The sequence below is a fragment of the Symphalangus syndactylus genome, chromosome 14 (genome assembly GCF_028878055.3).
Source record: "Symphalangus syndactylus isolate Jambi chromosome 14, NHGRI_mSymSyn1-v2.1_pri, whole genome shotgun sequence".
Classification (NCBI taxonomy): domain Eukaryota; kingdom Metazoa; phylum Chordata; class Mammalia; order Primates; family Hylobatidae; genus Symphalangus; species Symphalangus syndactylus.
The window spans coordinates 40,651,257-40,668,771 of record NC_072436.2 but is presented as its reverse complement, the minus strand read 5'-3'; the positions used below and the strand labels follow the sequence as shown (position 1 = coordinate 40,668,771).

Genomic DNA, 17,515 nt, shown 5'->3' with positions numbered 1-17,515 from the left:
CTCCAGCATGGGAGGCAGAGCAAGACCCTGTCTCCAAATAAATAAATAAATAAATAAAATTCTTAACTCATTCATCAAAGTATCCACTGTAGCTCTCCATGATCCTGGTGTTTTTTTTTTTTTTTTTAGAAGGATCTGGATCCATTGCCCAGCTGGAGCGCAGTAGCATGATCTCAGCTCACTGCAGCCCCCACCTCTCTGGCTTAAGCAATCCTCCCACCTCAGTCACCCATCTGGGTAATTTTTTAATTTTTTGTAGAGATGGGGTTTTGCCATGTTGCCCCAGGCTGGTCTCGAACTCCTGGCTCAAGCGATCCACCTGCCTCCATCTCCTAAAGTGTTGGGATTACAGGTGTGAGCCACCACACCAGGACGATCCTGGTGGCTTTAACGGTTTTCCATTGCTCTCAGGCTGATGACCGATAAGCCCCTGCAGTACTTGGCCTTTTACTCCCTCAGCCTTAGCCACCTCCCTTAGCCTTAGCCCACACTACTCTCCCCTTACTCAGTGTTATCCAGACACTTTGTTTTTTCCTTTCCATACTCCTCTCTGTCTGGGAATCCAACCTTTCTTTCTCATTTCTCTTAGTTGATTATTATTATTTTTACTCTAGCAGCCTTATTGAGATATTCGCATACCATACAATTCTCCCACTTACAGCATACAATTCAATTTTCTAACATTTTCATCACCCCCTAAAGAAACCCTATACTCATTAGCAGTCACTCCCCATTCTCCCTTCCTCTCAGCCCCTAGAAACCATGAATCTACTATCCATCTTTATAGATTTGCCTTCTGGACATTTCATATATATGAAATTATGCAATTTGTGGTCTCTGATGGGATTCTTTTGTTACCAAAATATCATGGGTTTGGTCTAGGTCCTGCTGCTCGCTGCACAGAAAGCCAATCAGTGGGATGACAAGGATTGCCAAGGAAGAAGGCTTTAATCAGGTGCTGCAGCTGAAGAGATGGGAGCTCAATCTCAAATCCATCTCCCTGACCTAAAACCAGGGGTTTACATAGCAGGGAAGAAATGTAACAATGCATAAGAAAACAGGAACCAGGGAGGGGCAAGGAAGCAATCCTGATGAATGAGTGGTCCCAAGTCTCATTGCCTGGATGTGGTGATCTGGCAAGTTTCAGTTCTTTGATACTTTTTTTGAGAGGCCTGAAGGTCTTTTGCCCAGGAAGGAACTCAAACAAAACAAATATAAGCTTCGAGCTTTAAGACCAGCAGGGTCAATTTCTATGTTTATCCAAAAGAACAGTCTATGGGACTATTGGTTAAATTTCACTTTCACTTAATATGCTGTTTTCAAGGTTTATCCACATAGCATGTGTCAGTACTTCATTCTTTTATGACTGGGTATTCTATTGTGTGAATATACAATATTTTATTTACCATTCATCAGTTGATGGATATCTAGGTTCTTTCCACTTTTTGGCTATTATGAATAATGCTGTTATGAACTTTCATGTATAAGTTTTTGTGTAGACATGTTTTCAACACTCATGGGTATATACCTAATGAGAGGAATTACTGTGTCATACGATAATTCTATCTTTAACCATTTGAGGAATTGACAGACTGTTTTCCAAAGCAGCTGCAGCATTTTACATTCCCACCAGCAGTGTATGAAAGTTCTAGTTTCTTTACATCCTCAACAACACTTGTTATTGTCCATCTTTTAAATTACAACCATCCTAGTGGTTGTGAAATGGTATCACATTGGGGTTTTTATTTGTATTTCCTTGATGACTAATGATGTTAAGCATCTTTTTATGTGTTTACTGGCCGTTTGTATATCTCCATTCAGAGTCTTTGCCCATTTTTAAATTGGGTCAGTTGTCTTCTTACTTTTTTTTTGAGATGGAGCCTCACTCTGTTTCCCAGCTGGAATACAGTGGTGTGATCTCAGCTCACTGCAACTTCTACCTCCTTTGTTCGAGTGATTCCGGTGCCTCAGCCTCCCAAGTAGCTGGGATCACAGGCACCTGCCACCATGCCCAGCTAATTTTTTTCTTTGTATTTTTAGTAGAGACAGGGTTTCACCATGTTGGCCAGGCTAGTGTCTTTGTTGACTCTTAATCATCCTTCAGTCTCAGGCAAAACATCCCTTTCTCAAGGATTGTGATTAGCTTGATTATTTGCTTATCTGTCTCCCTGCTAGTCTGTAAACTGAGGGTAGGCCACTATATTCATTGTTCTTGGCACCAAATAGAAACTAAATTAATGTCTTTTGAATGAATAGGGCTTTCTCCTTTTAAAGATCCCTTCAATACAGTAACCACACTATGTATCAGTAGCCACAAGCCCATTCAATAATACTACTAGCTCTTATAGCCCATATGTCTCTGCCTTGTCTACCACAGTATCAGCAGAGACTTTGCTAAATGCAATGGTAAAAATCAAAATACAGGCTGGGTACGGTGGTTCATGCTTGTAATTCTAGCACTTTGGGAAGCCAAGGTGGGAGGATTGCTTGAAGCCAGGCATTTGAGACCAGCCTGGGAAACATAGACCCCATCTCTATGAACCACACTCCCAACCCTCCCAGAAAAGAAAGAAGTATGGCTGGGTTGAAGTCACCAAAGATGGCTGACTGGCTGGTCAAGTGACTTTACCTGATGGTTTGTAGAATATTTACCTTCACCCAGGTGGGGGAAGTGCTTGAGCCAATCCTCAGTGTGGATTCAGGAGCTTGATTTAATTGGTGTCGTGATTGTGGATTAGATTCTAAGGGATGCATTCACTAAGTAAAAGTGATAATAGCTACTTTTAAGTAAAATAATGAATGAATCAAACACTCTAAATCCATGGTGCTATGCTAAGCTCTTTCTGTATTTTATCTCATTTGATATTACAAATATTCGATGTGTTAATAGTAATGACTATCTCTATTTTTACAAGTAAGGAAACTGACATTGAGAGATTAAAAGACTAGCCCAAATCACAAAGTAAATGAGATTTGAATCCAGTCTTGATTCCAAACTCTACAGTATTCTAAATTCAAGGAGACTAAATTATAAGATGGAGCGCCAATTTTACTTTATAACAGGGTTAGAATGGCAGAAGAGACCTGACATTCATACCTCTAGCCAGTGCATCATCTTCCTGCAGGCAAATATGCAGGAAATCTATAATAAGAACTTCCTTTGGTGAAGGCCAGGTGCAGGGGCTCACACTTGTAATTCCAGCACTTTGGGAGGTCAAGGTGGGAGGGTCGCTTGACGACAGGAGTTTGAGAACAGCCTGGGCAATATAGTGAGACCCTGTCTCTACAAACAAAAACAAAAACAAACACAAAACAACTTCAAGAAAACTCCTTTGGTATGGATCAGAACAAGACGAATTATCTATCTGATCCAAATGCTTAATGGCATTAAGCCACAGTCCACTCACTGCCACAATAGAGATATACCTGCCAATGCCACTCAGGTAATCCCATCAAAAGTGGTAATGAGGTCTGCAGCATGACTTGTTCTTAGTGATCCCAGCCTGAGACCTTGGGATTGCAGCATTTTATTCTACATATGCACAAAACATCTGTTGAATAATCTTCTAAATCAATGCGATACATTCATATCAAGAATACCTGTCTGTAATCTCCATAAACTCTCTCCTTTCTGTTTTAAAAAATAGTAACAGCATTTCTCCTTACATGACAAAGAAATGACTTCACCATCTATGAAATAGTGAATAGGAGCTGTGTGGAAGGAAATTAACTCTACTTCTTGGTGGAGATGAGAAGGGAGTGTTCCTCTGAAAATCAAGGCTCTTGTCATGCTAGGAGCCAAAGTCATTTTTTAGAGTGTGGAGAGTTGAGAAGATAAGACAGGGACCATCCACTGATGTTTTTCTTATTTCATAGGCCTCTCTCAATTGGACAAAGCACTCCAGACCTTTTGGAAGAGTGACTCCAAAGGCAAGCACCTGCTTGGCAGGCCCCTCAGCTTCTATGCAAGTATAAGTGAGTATATAAAATGGGGGTACTTGTGTTGTTGAGTACCTTATTTCCAAATAAGGACTGCCGGTGTCACTGTGGCTATGAGAAGGCCTCTACTGAATTGTTGGAAGTTGTGTGTTCTCATCTCTTCTAACCCTGGATTGACTTGCCCAAAGGGAAGCCATTATTAACACTACAATAAAACCATCCTTAATCTGGGACTCTTTTCATTCAGTGGTTCTTAACCAGTGATAAACATGAGAGTTACTTTTGGAGCTTAAAAAAATTAAGATGCTCAAGGTCTACCCAAACTGACTGAATCTCCAGAGGTGAGGCCCAGGGATGTATACTTTTGAGCCAGACCTCAGTTTACCCTCCAGAGCTTAGCCTCTTTGCTCATAAGGTTGCATAATACCCTTTGTTTATCTGTCAGCCACTCTGATAAAAAAAAAAAATTGGTAAGGGGTAAGTTTTAGAGAAGAAGGAGCAAAGGTGTTCTTGGCCAGTAAGAGCCAATGACAGGGAAATGCAAACAATGTATCCACAAGAAAGGTAAATTACCCTATAGAGCATTTTAGGATAAATGAACATCTCATGCCTAGGGTTGAGAGAGGGTACAAAAGAAAAAGAAAAGACCACTCTGGATACACAACGCAATAAATGGAATAAAGATTTTTTTTCCTTGTAAATTAAAAAAAATCCCTTGTTACTGAGGTATAATTTAATCTATTTTATGTGTAGTTCAATGAGGTGTTGTAGATAATAAATTTTTTGTAAATTATTATGTCATATAATCATACATTCATTTTTAAAAGTCAGAAATGTATATAACCATTAAACTTATAAATCATTCAGTCATTCAGAGATATAGATACACGAGCATATTTTATATCCACCACAATAATTATTACCATCTCAACAATTCCATCACCCCTCAAATTTCAAGTGTAGGTGTTTTTAAATGTCAGAGGAGTCTACTCAGTGGGAGGAAGGTTAGGGAAATATCTTTTGGCTTTTTGCCTCTGTCACTTGGGTTTAAAGGCAGGGATTTGGCTTTACTCTCATTGACTTGGAACCTGATATATAGGACCTTAAGAAAAGAAATAGACTGTAACAGGTTCTGTGCTAAGACTGTTGAGTCTCACCATAGTGACTCTCTTACTGTTTAGGCAATGAGGGAGGTGGGGCAGACCATAAGGATAGCTGGCCTGGGAGAATAACACTCCAAGGCCATTTCTACAATGATTCCATATTTCACTGTTAATCAGAGACTGAGCAGCTATTATACTTTTTAAGATTTCTTGAATTTGTGTTGCTTGCTCAGTGTTTGTATTTCCTTATTTCTTAAAATATATTAATATTAAAACAATTCTTTAATATTTCTTAAAACCAAAGGACAGTAAGGAATCAAGTCTTACTTAGTCTTGCTCTAGCCAGACTTGGGGTAAGGAAACCTAGGAAAGTCGTGGCTGCTAGGAAGAACAGGGTGAGACAAACGAGAGACCAGGTCTCTGTGGCGCTCTGTATCAGTTAAGCTAGATTTGATGCAAGTCATAGCAAACCCAGTGAAAATGGCTTAATAACAGTAGCATTTCTTGTTTTCTTAAAATCTGGAGGTAGGTTCTTGGTGTAACAATGTTGTCAGAGATGCTGGCTCCTTTTCTCCTTCCATTCTGCATTCTTCATTGTGTGGCTCTGACTTCCCAGTCGTTGCAAGTTGCTGACCACAGTTCCGAGCTTCACTTCCTCATAGAACATATCTCATTCAAGGAAGAAGGAAGATAAAGGACCATCTATATGGCTCTTTATTTTATCAAGGTAGAAAATCTTTTCCGGAAGTTGTTTCCAGATCGACATCTCATTTGATAGGATTAAGTCAACATGACCTAGTCATGTAAGAATAGAATGAACATAATCTTAAACCAATTGGATTCATCCACTGGGGAAGGGCATGTTGACGTCTCAATGAAATCAGGGTTCTGTCAGTAAGGAAGAAGGAGAGATGGCAATTGCATGGATAACCAACAGTGTTCACCATATACTTCTCTTCTCTCTTTGACATCACTTTTAGGATTTTATCTACTACATACCTACTGATGTCTTCCATATCTATATACAGTTATTTTTCTGAGTTCCAAATATGTTATCATCTCCCCATTGTACATCTGCAATTGACTGTCCTTCTAGTAGCTCAAATTACATGCCTAAAATTTTACTCATCATTCATCCTGGAATGAAGACCTCCATATTTCTACCAAAAATGTGGTTAAGACGCTGCCACTCATCCAGTCTCCAGTACCAAGAAACGGGGTCATCTTAGACTACTCCTTACCCAAATCTACCACACCTAATTCCAAGATCCCTTGATTTTAACCTTGATTTTCCAACTAAATATATATTGCATCCATGCTTGGATCTATTAGTTGTTCTTTTAAAATTCTCTTTTTTTTTTTTAACATTTTAAAAAATTTATCTTTTGAGACTGGGTCTCACTCTGTCACCCAGGTTGGGGTGCAGTGGTGTGATTATGGCTCACTGCAGCCTCCATCTCCCAGGCTCAAGTGATCCTCCCACCTCAAGCCTCCCAAGTAGCTGGGACTCCAGGTGTGTACTACCATGTCCAGCTCATTTTTTTATTTTTTATTTTTTTTTTGTAGAGATGAGGTCTTGCTATGTTGCCTAGGCTGGTCTTGAACTCCTGACCTCAAGTGGTCTTCCCACCTTGGCCTCCCAAAGTGCTGGGATTACAGGTCTGAGCCACCGTGCCTGGCCTATTAGTTGTTTTTAATGCAGCTCTGTATGTGTGAGTTTGTATAAAGATGGGAACACGTGTTTTGTGTATGTGTAATGTGAGCTTTAAGTGAACCCGGAAATATTATCATTCTTAATGTCATTTATACATACTGGCAGCTAACAAAGAGGAGAAAAAAATATAAAATCTTGGTTTGATTTTATAAAGTAACACTAAATACAATTATTTATGTAAATGTTTACTATTTGTCCCTAATTACCATGCAGTAAAATAATGATTAAGACAATGAATAGCTGTGTGTCAGAGAATTTTGTTGCAAGCTTTATTCAGTTATGACTGATAATACTCTATCAGTCACTATTGTTGATAATAATGTAACATTATGGTCTGATCACAATTTTCAGAACCTAGAAGAAACATTGATTACATTCCAGAAAAGAAAGTTTTGATAACAGTGGTCTCATGGTTGTCAAAGTTGAGTTCATCTGATTTTAGCATGTAGGACTTGATTGCAGGTGGAATTGAATGAAACAACAATGCCCAGGTAAGTTTAACGGCAAAAGAGTCAAAGATCGGACCAATTACTGGCTCAAAGTAATTAATGTACATTTATTATATGATCACAGGTCTCCCAAGTACTAGAATGCAGAGTTTCCTGGCTATGGGATAAGCACAGCTTGGAACAAAATGCCCTGTATTAATGAAATCAAACTTACTCATCCCAGAAAACACTGTCTGCTATTGTGGAGGATGCCTGGTCACACTCAGAGGATGAAGGGGCTCCCATAAATATAATATGTTATAATTATCTTAAATATATTTATAAATACATATATAAATAATAATTAAAAAATAACATTTAGTGCTTTGCCTTCATCTTGAGGCTCGGCTTCAAGAAGTATTTTACCAAAATGACCTCCCTGATTAGCATAAAAAACTGTTGCGGCAGGAAGGCTTAGGTATTATTCCCTCCATTTTGAAAATGATAAAACTGAGGTCCCAGAAACTTACGCTATTTGATTAAGAGTTCATCAGCAACTTAAAAGTAGAAGGCAAACAGTTGAAATGAAATCCTAGGTCCGTGGCTTCTTATTTCAACTGCTATTGTGCATATTTCTTAGTTTTCTTATGCCTTAATTTGCCCATCTGTAATATGGGTAGAGTCTTTTTGGTAGCCATAGTCAGTAGCTCTGGTCCTCCTAAGATTGTTATGAAGAATAATAATTAAAATGATTGGTACTATGCAAAATATAGGGTGTTCTTTAAATAACAAACAACATTATATGTTAGTGTTGGTTCCACTCTTACAAAGAGTGTAAACATTCATTTAGAATTACAAGGCTCAGTACGTGCTCAGCAAATGACTAACAGTAAAGGATTTGGCTTCTTCATGTACATGGTACATATGAACTGTCAACACTGCACAAGTGAGCAGACTCCAGACCTAAGCCTGGTCTTCCAGTATCTGAAAGTCAGTGATAGAGGGTGGCCCCTCTGCCAAGCACACCCAGTAGTCTTGCTTTGTGGCAATAAACAAGTTTGGATGGGCAACTGATGTGAAGTAGTTCTTAGTGCCGTGAGTCTCCCAGAAGAAGAGGAGGTTGGTCTCACTACCTGTGATGGTTTTCGGTATCTCAGGCATCTCCTATGAAGAAAAGAAGAGAATTCTGTTAGAGAACAAGATGTTAGAAAAAGGACTGGAGCTCAATCCCTTGGCATTTGGCCTTCATGAAAGACAGCACTTTAGGACTATGGCTGTAACATGATGCTATAGGCTCTTCATTCATTTGTTGATTCAGCAAGCATTTATTACATGCCTAGTAGATATGTGGCCCAGTCTATTAATAAGAGTTGATTTCCTTAGTTGATTGGAGAGAGATCTAAATTAGTTATGAAGATTGCCAGTGACACTAGTATCTCACTGTATCCAGGCAGGTAGGAGGGAAACATTGTTTCTGTCCTGCCTTCAACATAGGCCTAAGACATTTTGCATCAAATCTGAGCACTGGTGATTCTAAGCCCTCTAAACATTTTGATCTCCAAGTGAACAAATCATACCTTTGGGAAATCAATTTAGCATTTAGATGACATTTATCTCAGTATTTAAGTCAACAATTGAAGGTTAAACACACACACACACACATACACACACACACATATATACAAAATTCCTAAGTATATCAGTAACTAAACTCTTTCAATATACTCTCTTTAGAATGTACTTGTCTTGTGAGTATGAGTAGAATTTAACAATACTTTTATGGAAAAATAGATTTCAAATTCCAAGTTGAGATGCTTCTTTCCTACTCTTTTAAATCTAAAGCAAGTAAATATACTTTTGAGGCTTCCTTGGGGTTTCCAATGTCAGCAGGATTTATTTCCCAAACCTATTCCTCTCCTAGTTTTCCCTTCTCAGTAAATGTTGTTTCTCCTCTTCCTTCTGTTGGTTCTATCTCCAAAATATAACCCAATTCTGTCTGTTTCTTTCCACTTCTTTTCCTTACTCCACCCCCATGACTGCTGTGAAACCTCCTCATTGGACTTTCTGCTTCTCTATTGCCTTCCTTCTGATCTGTTTTCTATTTTAGGAAATATAAGTGAGGTCAGGCCATTGCACTGTCTGAAACCCATTAATGGGTTGGGTTTTCATTGTACCTCAAATGAAATCCAAATGCAAGCTCTGCAAGCACTAGTCTCTGCATATTTTTCCTCCTTCTCAAAATGCCCGAGTTCCAAGAGTGCTTCTTCTGATCCTTGGAGCTGTCCTTTACCATCTTGAAGTTGTAGGGCCTGGGTGCATTCAGACTCCTCTGAATGTCCTACCCCCAAACCCACAACCATGACCCGCCCCCTCCTGTCGGCAGCTCTCATCTCACAAGGGGCTTTGTTCTTACCACTTTGTCTAAATAGCACTCTCCTACTTTTCTCTATCTTAGCACCCTGTTCATTTTTTTTTTTCTGCAGCATCTTGCTCTTTTGTTGGTTGTTTGGGTTGTCTGTTTTCCATATCCTCCAGAAGACTAAGTTCTATGAGACTAGAGGCTTTGATGCACCACTGTCTACCTACACTGCTGTTGGCACTATGCCTGAAAAATAGAAGGCTCTCAATGAATAATGCTTGTTGAATGAGTTCATGAATGAAGCTACTGCCCTACTCTGTAGACATCACTTGCTCCAGGTAGGAAAGCACAGGCAGGCACATAAATTCTAGTTGGGAATAGAAGGTCTTGGATTATATATTTACAAATTGAGTCACCTACTTATCAGTGGAGAAGACATCTAAGGCTATTGTGTGTGTGTGTGTTTGAGGGGGAAAGTGGTAGTGGAGATAGGGCTGGGACGAAGGATAATGCTGACGTCAATGCAGAGAGAGGGGCACTGGAAGCAGCAGGCCCCATTTTGGGACTTGGCTCCCAGCTTGTTGCTTTGTGCCCATTGGCAGGTGATTAATCCTCTCTGATCTCAGTTGGCTTATTTGAGTTTCTTGGAGGCAGGCCACATTGTCCTAATGTCTGGTATTGTGTAGGTCAGATAATAGATGTCAGTAAAGATCAGTGGAATAAATGGATGCTCTAGGATGGGAGGTGAATAAGGTCAGGCAGGGAAAGGAAAAAGAAAGAAGAAGGTTATTTTCCTCTTACTCTCTGTTATATTTTCTCATAGATCCTGCCTAGGCATGCCTCTGGAAGCGATGGGAGCGGGGTGGGCAGGTGGGGGCTGTGGTAGGAAGGAAAGAGGACGGTGTCACCTTGTTAGAGGTGTCTGCCTATTGGGCTTATTTACAAACATATGAGATGTAAATGAGGGAAAGTTGGAGACAAAGGACAACCGACCTTCAGCAGCACCGGTTGGTCTTCATCTTGGGCACTCACATACAATTGAGTTTTTGAGATTCTTAGAATCACGGTAATTTTAGCATCATCCTTTGATGACTTATAAGCACCCATGTCAAATTTCACTGGTGAAGAGAAGAACCAAAAAGAAAGTAAATTCATTGTATTTGTATAAAATCAAGTATTGATGTAGACTGTGTGCATGGTTGTGTGTGTGTGTGTGTGTGCGCGCGTAGTTAGGTCCCCACCTATGGTGTAAATACCTGGAAGTCAGGAATGGAATTCTATACATCTTTGTGTCCTTCACAATGTCTTCCACACTCACCAGGCAGGTAAATACTTGGTTAATGTTCTTCGAATTTTCTACATTAAATGAATCTTTGGGGGCTGAGTAAGTGTTGAATCTCTTATAATTTCATTAGTGGGATAAGACCCTGTAATTCGTTAGATCATAAGTTCATAATGACCTAACATGGAGGGGTTTAGGAAGCTGATACACTCATATGTTGCTAGTGATACTGAAAAGTAGTTCAGTTTTTACTTACAGAATAACGTTTAGTAAGAGCTGTCAAATTATTTATGCCCATTGATCTAGGCATTCCACTTTGGGATATGCTCAAAGAAATTACCAGATAGGAGAAAAAACAATAATATATACAAAGATATTTGCAACAAGCTATTTAGAGTAAACCCAAGGGACCAACATAGCAATCTGATTGAATTGTCTAGTGACATTAAAAATGGAAAATACATATATGATGTCAATATTGGGAAAATTGCAGAAATAATATTAAGTAGGAAAATAGAACACAAAATAATTTGTAAATGTAGAGTGGAAAGCATGTTAGCTGAAGTGCATCCAATCAGAAAAAGTCTTGCTTGTTTATTGCAAAATTGCCTCTCTGGACCTTTGAAAATATGTATACTGTTGAGACTAAAACATGTCCGCCATGAAAATTGGATGCGTGTGATAAAAGTTTTTGGACGCTAAACTTCATCCTTTAAGCCATATTTGTAGCTTATTGGAGGTTTTGCCTCACAAATATGTTATCAGAGATAATAAAGACCTTCCTAATTTGGTGTTACTTGTGAGTTTGATCAACAGACTTTTTAAAGGAGAGTGATTGTTCTTCATTGGCTTCTGGGTAAATCTGAGTAAATCATTTAATATGTCTGACAGTCAGTTTCCTCAGTTTTAAAATTGAGGGTAAGAATGTCTGAAAGAACCAAAGAGGTAGTACATCAGCTAGCTTTGTGCACAACCCTTTACTCTCAAAGACAGGAAACTTCTCTCTTGTGGAACTTCCAGATTTAGTTGAACCTTCTGCCCTGGCTTGGGATTTTTATGGGGGTGCTGTGCTTCAAGCTATTCTAGAAGAATTGTGCAACCCAGAACTCTGAAGATGTATGTTTTTTGCAAGCAGAAAGATTGAAATAAATAAATAAATGAAAGGAGGGGAGGATGACAGAAATGTCTGGTGCCATTTTAATGTACCTGCTTCATCCAGATTATGTAATGCAGCAGCCGTTAGGTACTGATCATTGGCTCGAATTATACTTTGATTGAGTGCGTCATTCAGGATGAATTCATGTTTGATGATCCTCATAAAGTTGTATTTCACATTGCTCAGGAAGCTAAAAGGTGCTGACCTGGGCTTGATGATTTCTAAAACCATGATCACAAGTACAGATTAATGTCTATGTACAAACACAGATGATATACACACTCTAGTACAAGCAGGGAAAATAGTTCTGGAGGGGATAGTAGGAATATTCTAATCCAGATGAGGAAGCAAAGAGAAGTGAAATCATGCAGTCAGCAGTAGAACTGGTTTTCTAGGATTATCCTTGTTGTTACTTATGTGCTTCTTTTTAAACTTCAATTCCTCAGGCAATAGTTTCATTGTTTTTAAAGACTATTTGAGCAACTTTCTCATTTTTCATTGTTTGGGTGTTTCTAACTGACAAGGAAGACTACCAGTATTTCCCGTCTATGTTTTCAAACGAATGCACTCAGAAAAAAATGAATGCATTAAAAATAATTATATATGTCACAGAGAGTGCAGATCCACCACATTTCTGCAAAGTGGCACATATCAATAGCATCACAAATCCTCATGGCTCTAGGAAATTCTACTTCTAGGAATATATTCTAAGGAAATAAAGGGTGACAGAAATGAATATTTATTTATACAGATGTTCATTGTTGCATTGCTTATAATGGTGAAAAACGGGCACTCTAAAATGTCCTCAATACATTGCCAAGTAAGAAAAGCTGGATATGAAGTTGTAAATAGTGTGGTCTTGATGTTAGGCATATTTGTTCACATGTAGGTATGTGTATAGCAAAGATTTTAAGGAAACATACCGTAGTGCTGGCAGTAGTAAACTCTCACTGACAATATGAGTGATTTTTATTTTCTTATATTTTGTTACATTTTAAAACCTTCTAGGTGAACACGTGTTATTGCTTAGGTATTATCTTAAAAACAGGAATATTGGTTTATAGTTCATGTGGAGGCTTGTACAGTAAAGGGATGGAGGAGAAACCATGATTTTTTTACTCAGGTAGAACTGAATTAGATTTGAGGCTCTCCCACTTACAGATGTGTGCCATTGGGCAGTTTACCTATCTCAATGAGCTTAGTTTCCTTTTATGTAAAATGAGAAGGTAGGATTCTTGTGAGGTTTAGACATAATCCAGTCATTAATAAATTAGTATTGCTGGTAGTATTCATATAGGTAGTAATGATAGTAAGTAATAATAATAATAATAGGCCGGGTACGGTGGCTCACGCTTGTAATCCCAGCACTTTGGGAGGCCGAGGTGGGCGGATCACGAGATCAGGAGATCGAGACCACTGTGAAACCCCGTCTGTACTAAAAATACAAAAAATTAGCCGGGCGTGGTGGCAGGTGCCTGTACTCCCAGCTACTCGGGAGGCTGAGGCAGGAGAATGGCATGAACCCAGGAGGCGGAGCTTGCAGTGAGCCGAGATTGCGCCACTGCACTCCAGCCTGGGTGACAGAGTCAGACTCTGTCTCAAAAAATAAATAAATAAATAAATAAATAAATAAATAATAATAATAATAGCTAACATCTATTGGATGCTTACTATGTACTAGACATTATTCTAGTCCAGAAGTTAGGGAATGTTGACTCATTTAATCTTTATAGCAGTCAGGAGGGCCCAGCTAGCTCAGTCTGTAAAGCCTGAGACTCTTAATCTTTACAACAATCCAATGAGTGGAGGATTCTGATTATCTCCATTTTACAGTAGAAGAAACTGAATCACAGAAAGATTATGTAACATGCCCAAGGAGGCATAGTTAGTATGAGAGGAACATAGCTTGTAAGTGGTCTTATTACTGCTTTCTCCTGAAAGGCTAAAAGTCACATGACCTTTACAGTATGGCTAAGAAATAATGGCTGTGAGCAAGTATTCTCGATTCAGGCCACTTCTCATCTCTCCCTCCTGGAGAAGGATAAAAATTAATTTTCCTTCTGTATAGTTATCAGACTAATGCTTGGTTGTCTTCTTGTTATTCTGACTCCAGGTTTAATTTTCCCCTAAATTCTACTGTCCCTACTTGCTTAAAACTGTAAAAGAAAGATATTATTGTGCTTGACCCCTTACCTTCCTCTGAGTCATTGGTGATGGCCTTCAGGTCATCGTCAGTGATGGATTGGCTTAAACTCAACCGTCTCTTCTTCAGAACCTTCCCGTTGGTTGCTACTACCACCATGCTCTCCTTGAAGGTAAGCTTGGATGTTTTAGAGGTTTCAGAGATACTCAGAGACACAGATTGATCCATGCAGCCTTCATGGAGTGGGCCATAGCTTACATGATAGAAGGATTTCTGTGAGGAAGGAAAACAGAAACTGAGAGGCTGTTCATGGTCAGGGAATGAAAGTTCTTTCAGTAGGTGCTGTATTCAACAGATGTAGTGAGGAGGATCTCCATTCTGGTCTTAGGTAACTCATGTTTCATTAGACTTCCCTCCCTCTTTCCCTTTTGTCTCACCTTCCCTCCTCCTTCCAGGATAGAAAGATGATTTTTTGGGAAGACTTTTTCATTTATTTGCATGCTCAAAAATGAGATGTTGTAACTAAATAGGTTAACAATGATTGTAGTGAGTGGTAGCTTTCCAATTAGTTCCCTCTCAGTAGGTTAAAAATCTACTTAACAATGCTCAAAATATTTTAGAAATACTCCTTTGGGGACAGCTTTTAAAGCCAGTACTGAAGACATACCAGGCAGTACTTATACTGTCTATTTGTGGTCTCCAAACACAATAACACAGATTGGTGAGTGGCTGTGGATTTCTCACTTTCAATTGACTTGCTTCCTCTCTCTCAGCTTCATGTTTGGAGACTTTCTCTAACCTCTGATGCTGGTGTCAGAGAGGACAACCACAACACATCAGGTTAGGAGACAGACCCCTGGTGAAGTGGCCTGCAGGGCCTTTCTCAGGATGGCATAACTAACATCCCGATGAAGCCTGCCCCAGGAGACTCCAGTTCTCAGGGATTTGGGATAGTTCTGCCCTGTTCTAGGAGAAGCCAATGCACATCAACTATTAGTTTAGAGAGGCAGCTGGTCTTGCTTATAATGAAAGACAGGTCTCTGGACCACTAGTGAGGGTAAAACAAAAGCATTTAAGATTCAAGTCATTGCTGTTCTCTTTTGATGAAGAAACCACTGTGTAAGAATAGCAGTCCCATGAGAATTGCAGTCATTTGCTTACCTGATTCAGAGACAGATGATCAATGGAGGAACTGTCTTCTTCATTTTCACTGTCAAAATAAGATGATGAGAATGTAATTGTTGTTATTTCAGTGTGGTCTCTGGCCAACGTATTTTAATGGCCATGATAGTTGTGGGTCACACACATGCACATGGCCATTACTGTCATCTTTGAAATTTAAGGACTTCTACACATACACATAGATAGAGTAATTCATACCTTACTAATCTGGAATTAGTAATCATCAAAACAGGCTTTGAGCTTTACCTGTGCTTTATCTGTAAAAATTGGACTTGGCTAACAAATTGAAGAACTTTAATTGAAGTTCAGGGAAGAATGTTAAGCTCCTTAAGAGAAAATAAAGGTTTTGAAGCACTTCATTTTTATTTTAACCAAATAGATTATATGTTACACATTGCTTTCATGTATTCACTAAAACAGATTTCATAATTTATACTTAGTAAAATATCCAGGCAAAATTTTGACAGCCTAGTTTGCGTTAGTATTTACTACAGATAATGGAAACATCATGTTAGTTTAATATGTTCCGTAATTTTGTCTTTGTGTTCATTTACCTTTCTTCTACATCTGAGTGAGATTTGCCTGCATATGTGAGTTCACATGCCCAGCTTGCTGTGGAGCCATTTCCTGTTCCTGAATGAGATCAAGTTTTCCTGAGAATGGACCAGTAAAACCCATTCTTATATCAGGGCATGTGATCTCAACAGAGGCTGTGTCTAAGTTGATGCTGAAATTCATGTAGGGCTCAGCAGACCTCAAAAATAATTTTTCTAAAATGGCGGTCTCCCTGCCAATGTAATCTCAGTTTAACACGCTGAATGCTTAGTTTTTCTGGGTCTTCTCTGAACCTGCTCTGACTTCAGGACTAGTACACATCTCTACAGCCTCTGCCGGCCTGGCCCCATGCTGGTCACTGTTATGCCTAGCTGGATTCTGGTGAGCCTTGAAACCCTCATTAAATCATAAGAGATAAATCTTATTCCTTACCTGTAACAGTTCTTCAGGTCTTCAAACATGTCTGGAACTTTGGCCATCTTGACTTCTGCAACAGAGAACACCAGCCACCATCAGCTCAGCCAGCCTCTAATCCAGATACCTGTGAGTGGAGCCCCTCCTCTTTGTGCTTCCTGAAAACTTTGTTGAATGACTTCGTCCACATTCAGCATTTTCTCCATCTTCTAGCTCCTTTGAATTAGTTTGCTATGTACCTGTCTCCTTTATTAGATCGTAAACTTCTTTTAGAATATTTTATTTATATTGGTATTCCTTATGTGCCCAACCTAATGTATTGCACAGAACAGGCATTCAATCAATGAAAGTTTGAAGAGGTTACAAAAACACCACAAGAATAAGGTATTGGCCTTACGCAGAGGTAAGAGAGAGACAGAGTTGGAAATGTTCAATTTTCTCCTAATAATTTCGGATGAAGAGATTCCCTCCCATGAGAAGCCTCAGTTGTATTCACCCATGCCCTCACAGGAAACTAGTTCTGCCGTCCCTCAGTAAAATGAATCAGTCCTTATCAGCAAAATGAGAGAAACATTTTCTGAAATCTGACTGTAATTCTAGGTCACATACCAAACCAGGGAGGGACAAGAAAAGAAAGGAGAGGCTGTAGCTTTAGAGAAGGCAATGTGAGAGAAAACAGCCAAAGAGAAAAACAACAACAGAAAATACTTTAATAGCCAGAGATGTGAGGACAATACCTTTGCTGACTCAAGCGCCAATGAAATGACTCCCTCTCTGGCTGGCAGCTTAAGCCTGAGTCAGTCTTCTTTGCCTTTTGTAATTGTCTTAAGTAGGCGTGGCTACATGGCTACAAGTGCGTCGTCAAAACGGGGAATTTACAGGGAAGAATTCAGTTTTGTATTTTTCTATGTTCATTCAACTCGATACTGGCTAAAATAATGAAAGATGGCATAGCTGATATTATTGTTGTTTGCAGATATTCCAGAAGTTATTGATTTGGTTCATATATTCACCGCTTTGCTTTATAAGATGACAAACATGTAGTCTTAGAAAAAGGGAAGCGCAGGAAACTTATCAAGTTTCTAGGAGGAAGGGAGAAATCATGAAATCAGAAGTCAAGGGGCTAGATTTGGAGAGAAGTTTATTAATAATAATAGTTCTAATAGTAGCTGTAGTTGTGTTCTGGCTGAATTTGTTGACTGTGCTCCAGGGTTGAGTGTGAATTGGCAGAATACTTGGC

General features: G+C 39.2%; 3 protein-coding genes across 3 annotated transcripts in view; 2 read left to right on the top strand and 1 right to left on the bottom strand.

Moving 5' to 3' along the window:
• The first annotated feature begins 3,876 nt into the window (after positions 1-3,876).
• Positions 3,877-17,515, top strand: part of IL36G (interleukin 36 gamma) — a 216,098-nt gene continuing 202,459 nt past the window's right edge. The window contains exon 1 of the mRNA XM_063616631.1: positions 3,877-3,975. The gene's annotated coding sequence lies outside the window, so the exon portion shown is untranslated. The remainder of the gene's footprint in view (positions 3,976-17,515) is intronic.
• The window catches only part of IL37 (interleukin 37), a 149,165-nt gene continuing 135,526 nt past the window's right edge, over positions 3,877-17,515 (top strand). Inside the window, exon 1 of the mRNA XM_063616630.1 lies at positions 3,877-3,975. The gene's annotated coding sequence lies outside the window, so the exon portion shown is untranslated. The remainder of the gene's footprint in view (positions 3,976-17,515) is intronic.
• IL1A (interleukin 1 alpha) lies at positions 7,012-17,063 on the bottom strand. The gene is made up of 7 exons (XM_055241642.1): positions 17,013-17,063; positions 16,294-16,348; positions 15,286-15,334; positions 14,175-14,397; positions 12,032-12,202; positions 10,537-10,661; positions 7,012-8,348 (listed from the first exon to the last, which is right to left on the bottom strand). The coding sequence occupies exons 2-7, from the start codon at positions 16,338-16,340 to the stop codon at positions 8,148-8,150; spliced, it is 816 nt and encodes a 271-aa protein (XP_055097617.1). The 5' UTR covers positions 16,341-16,348; positions 17,013-17,063; the 3' UTR covers positions 7,012-8,147.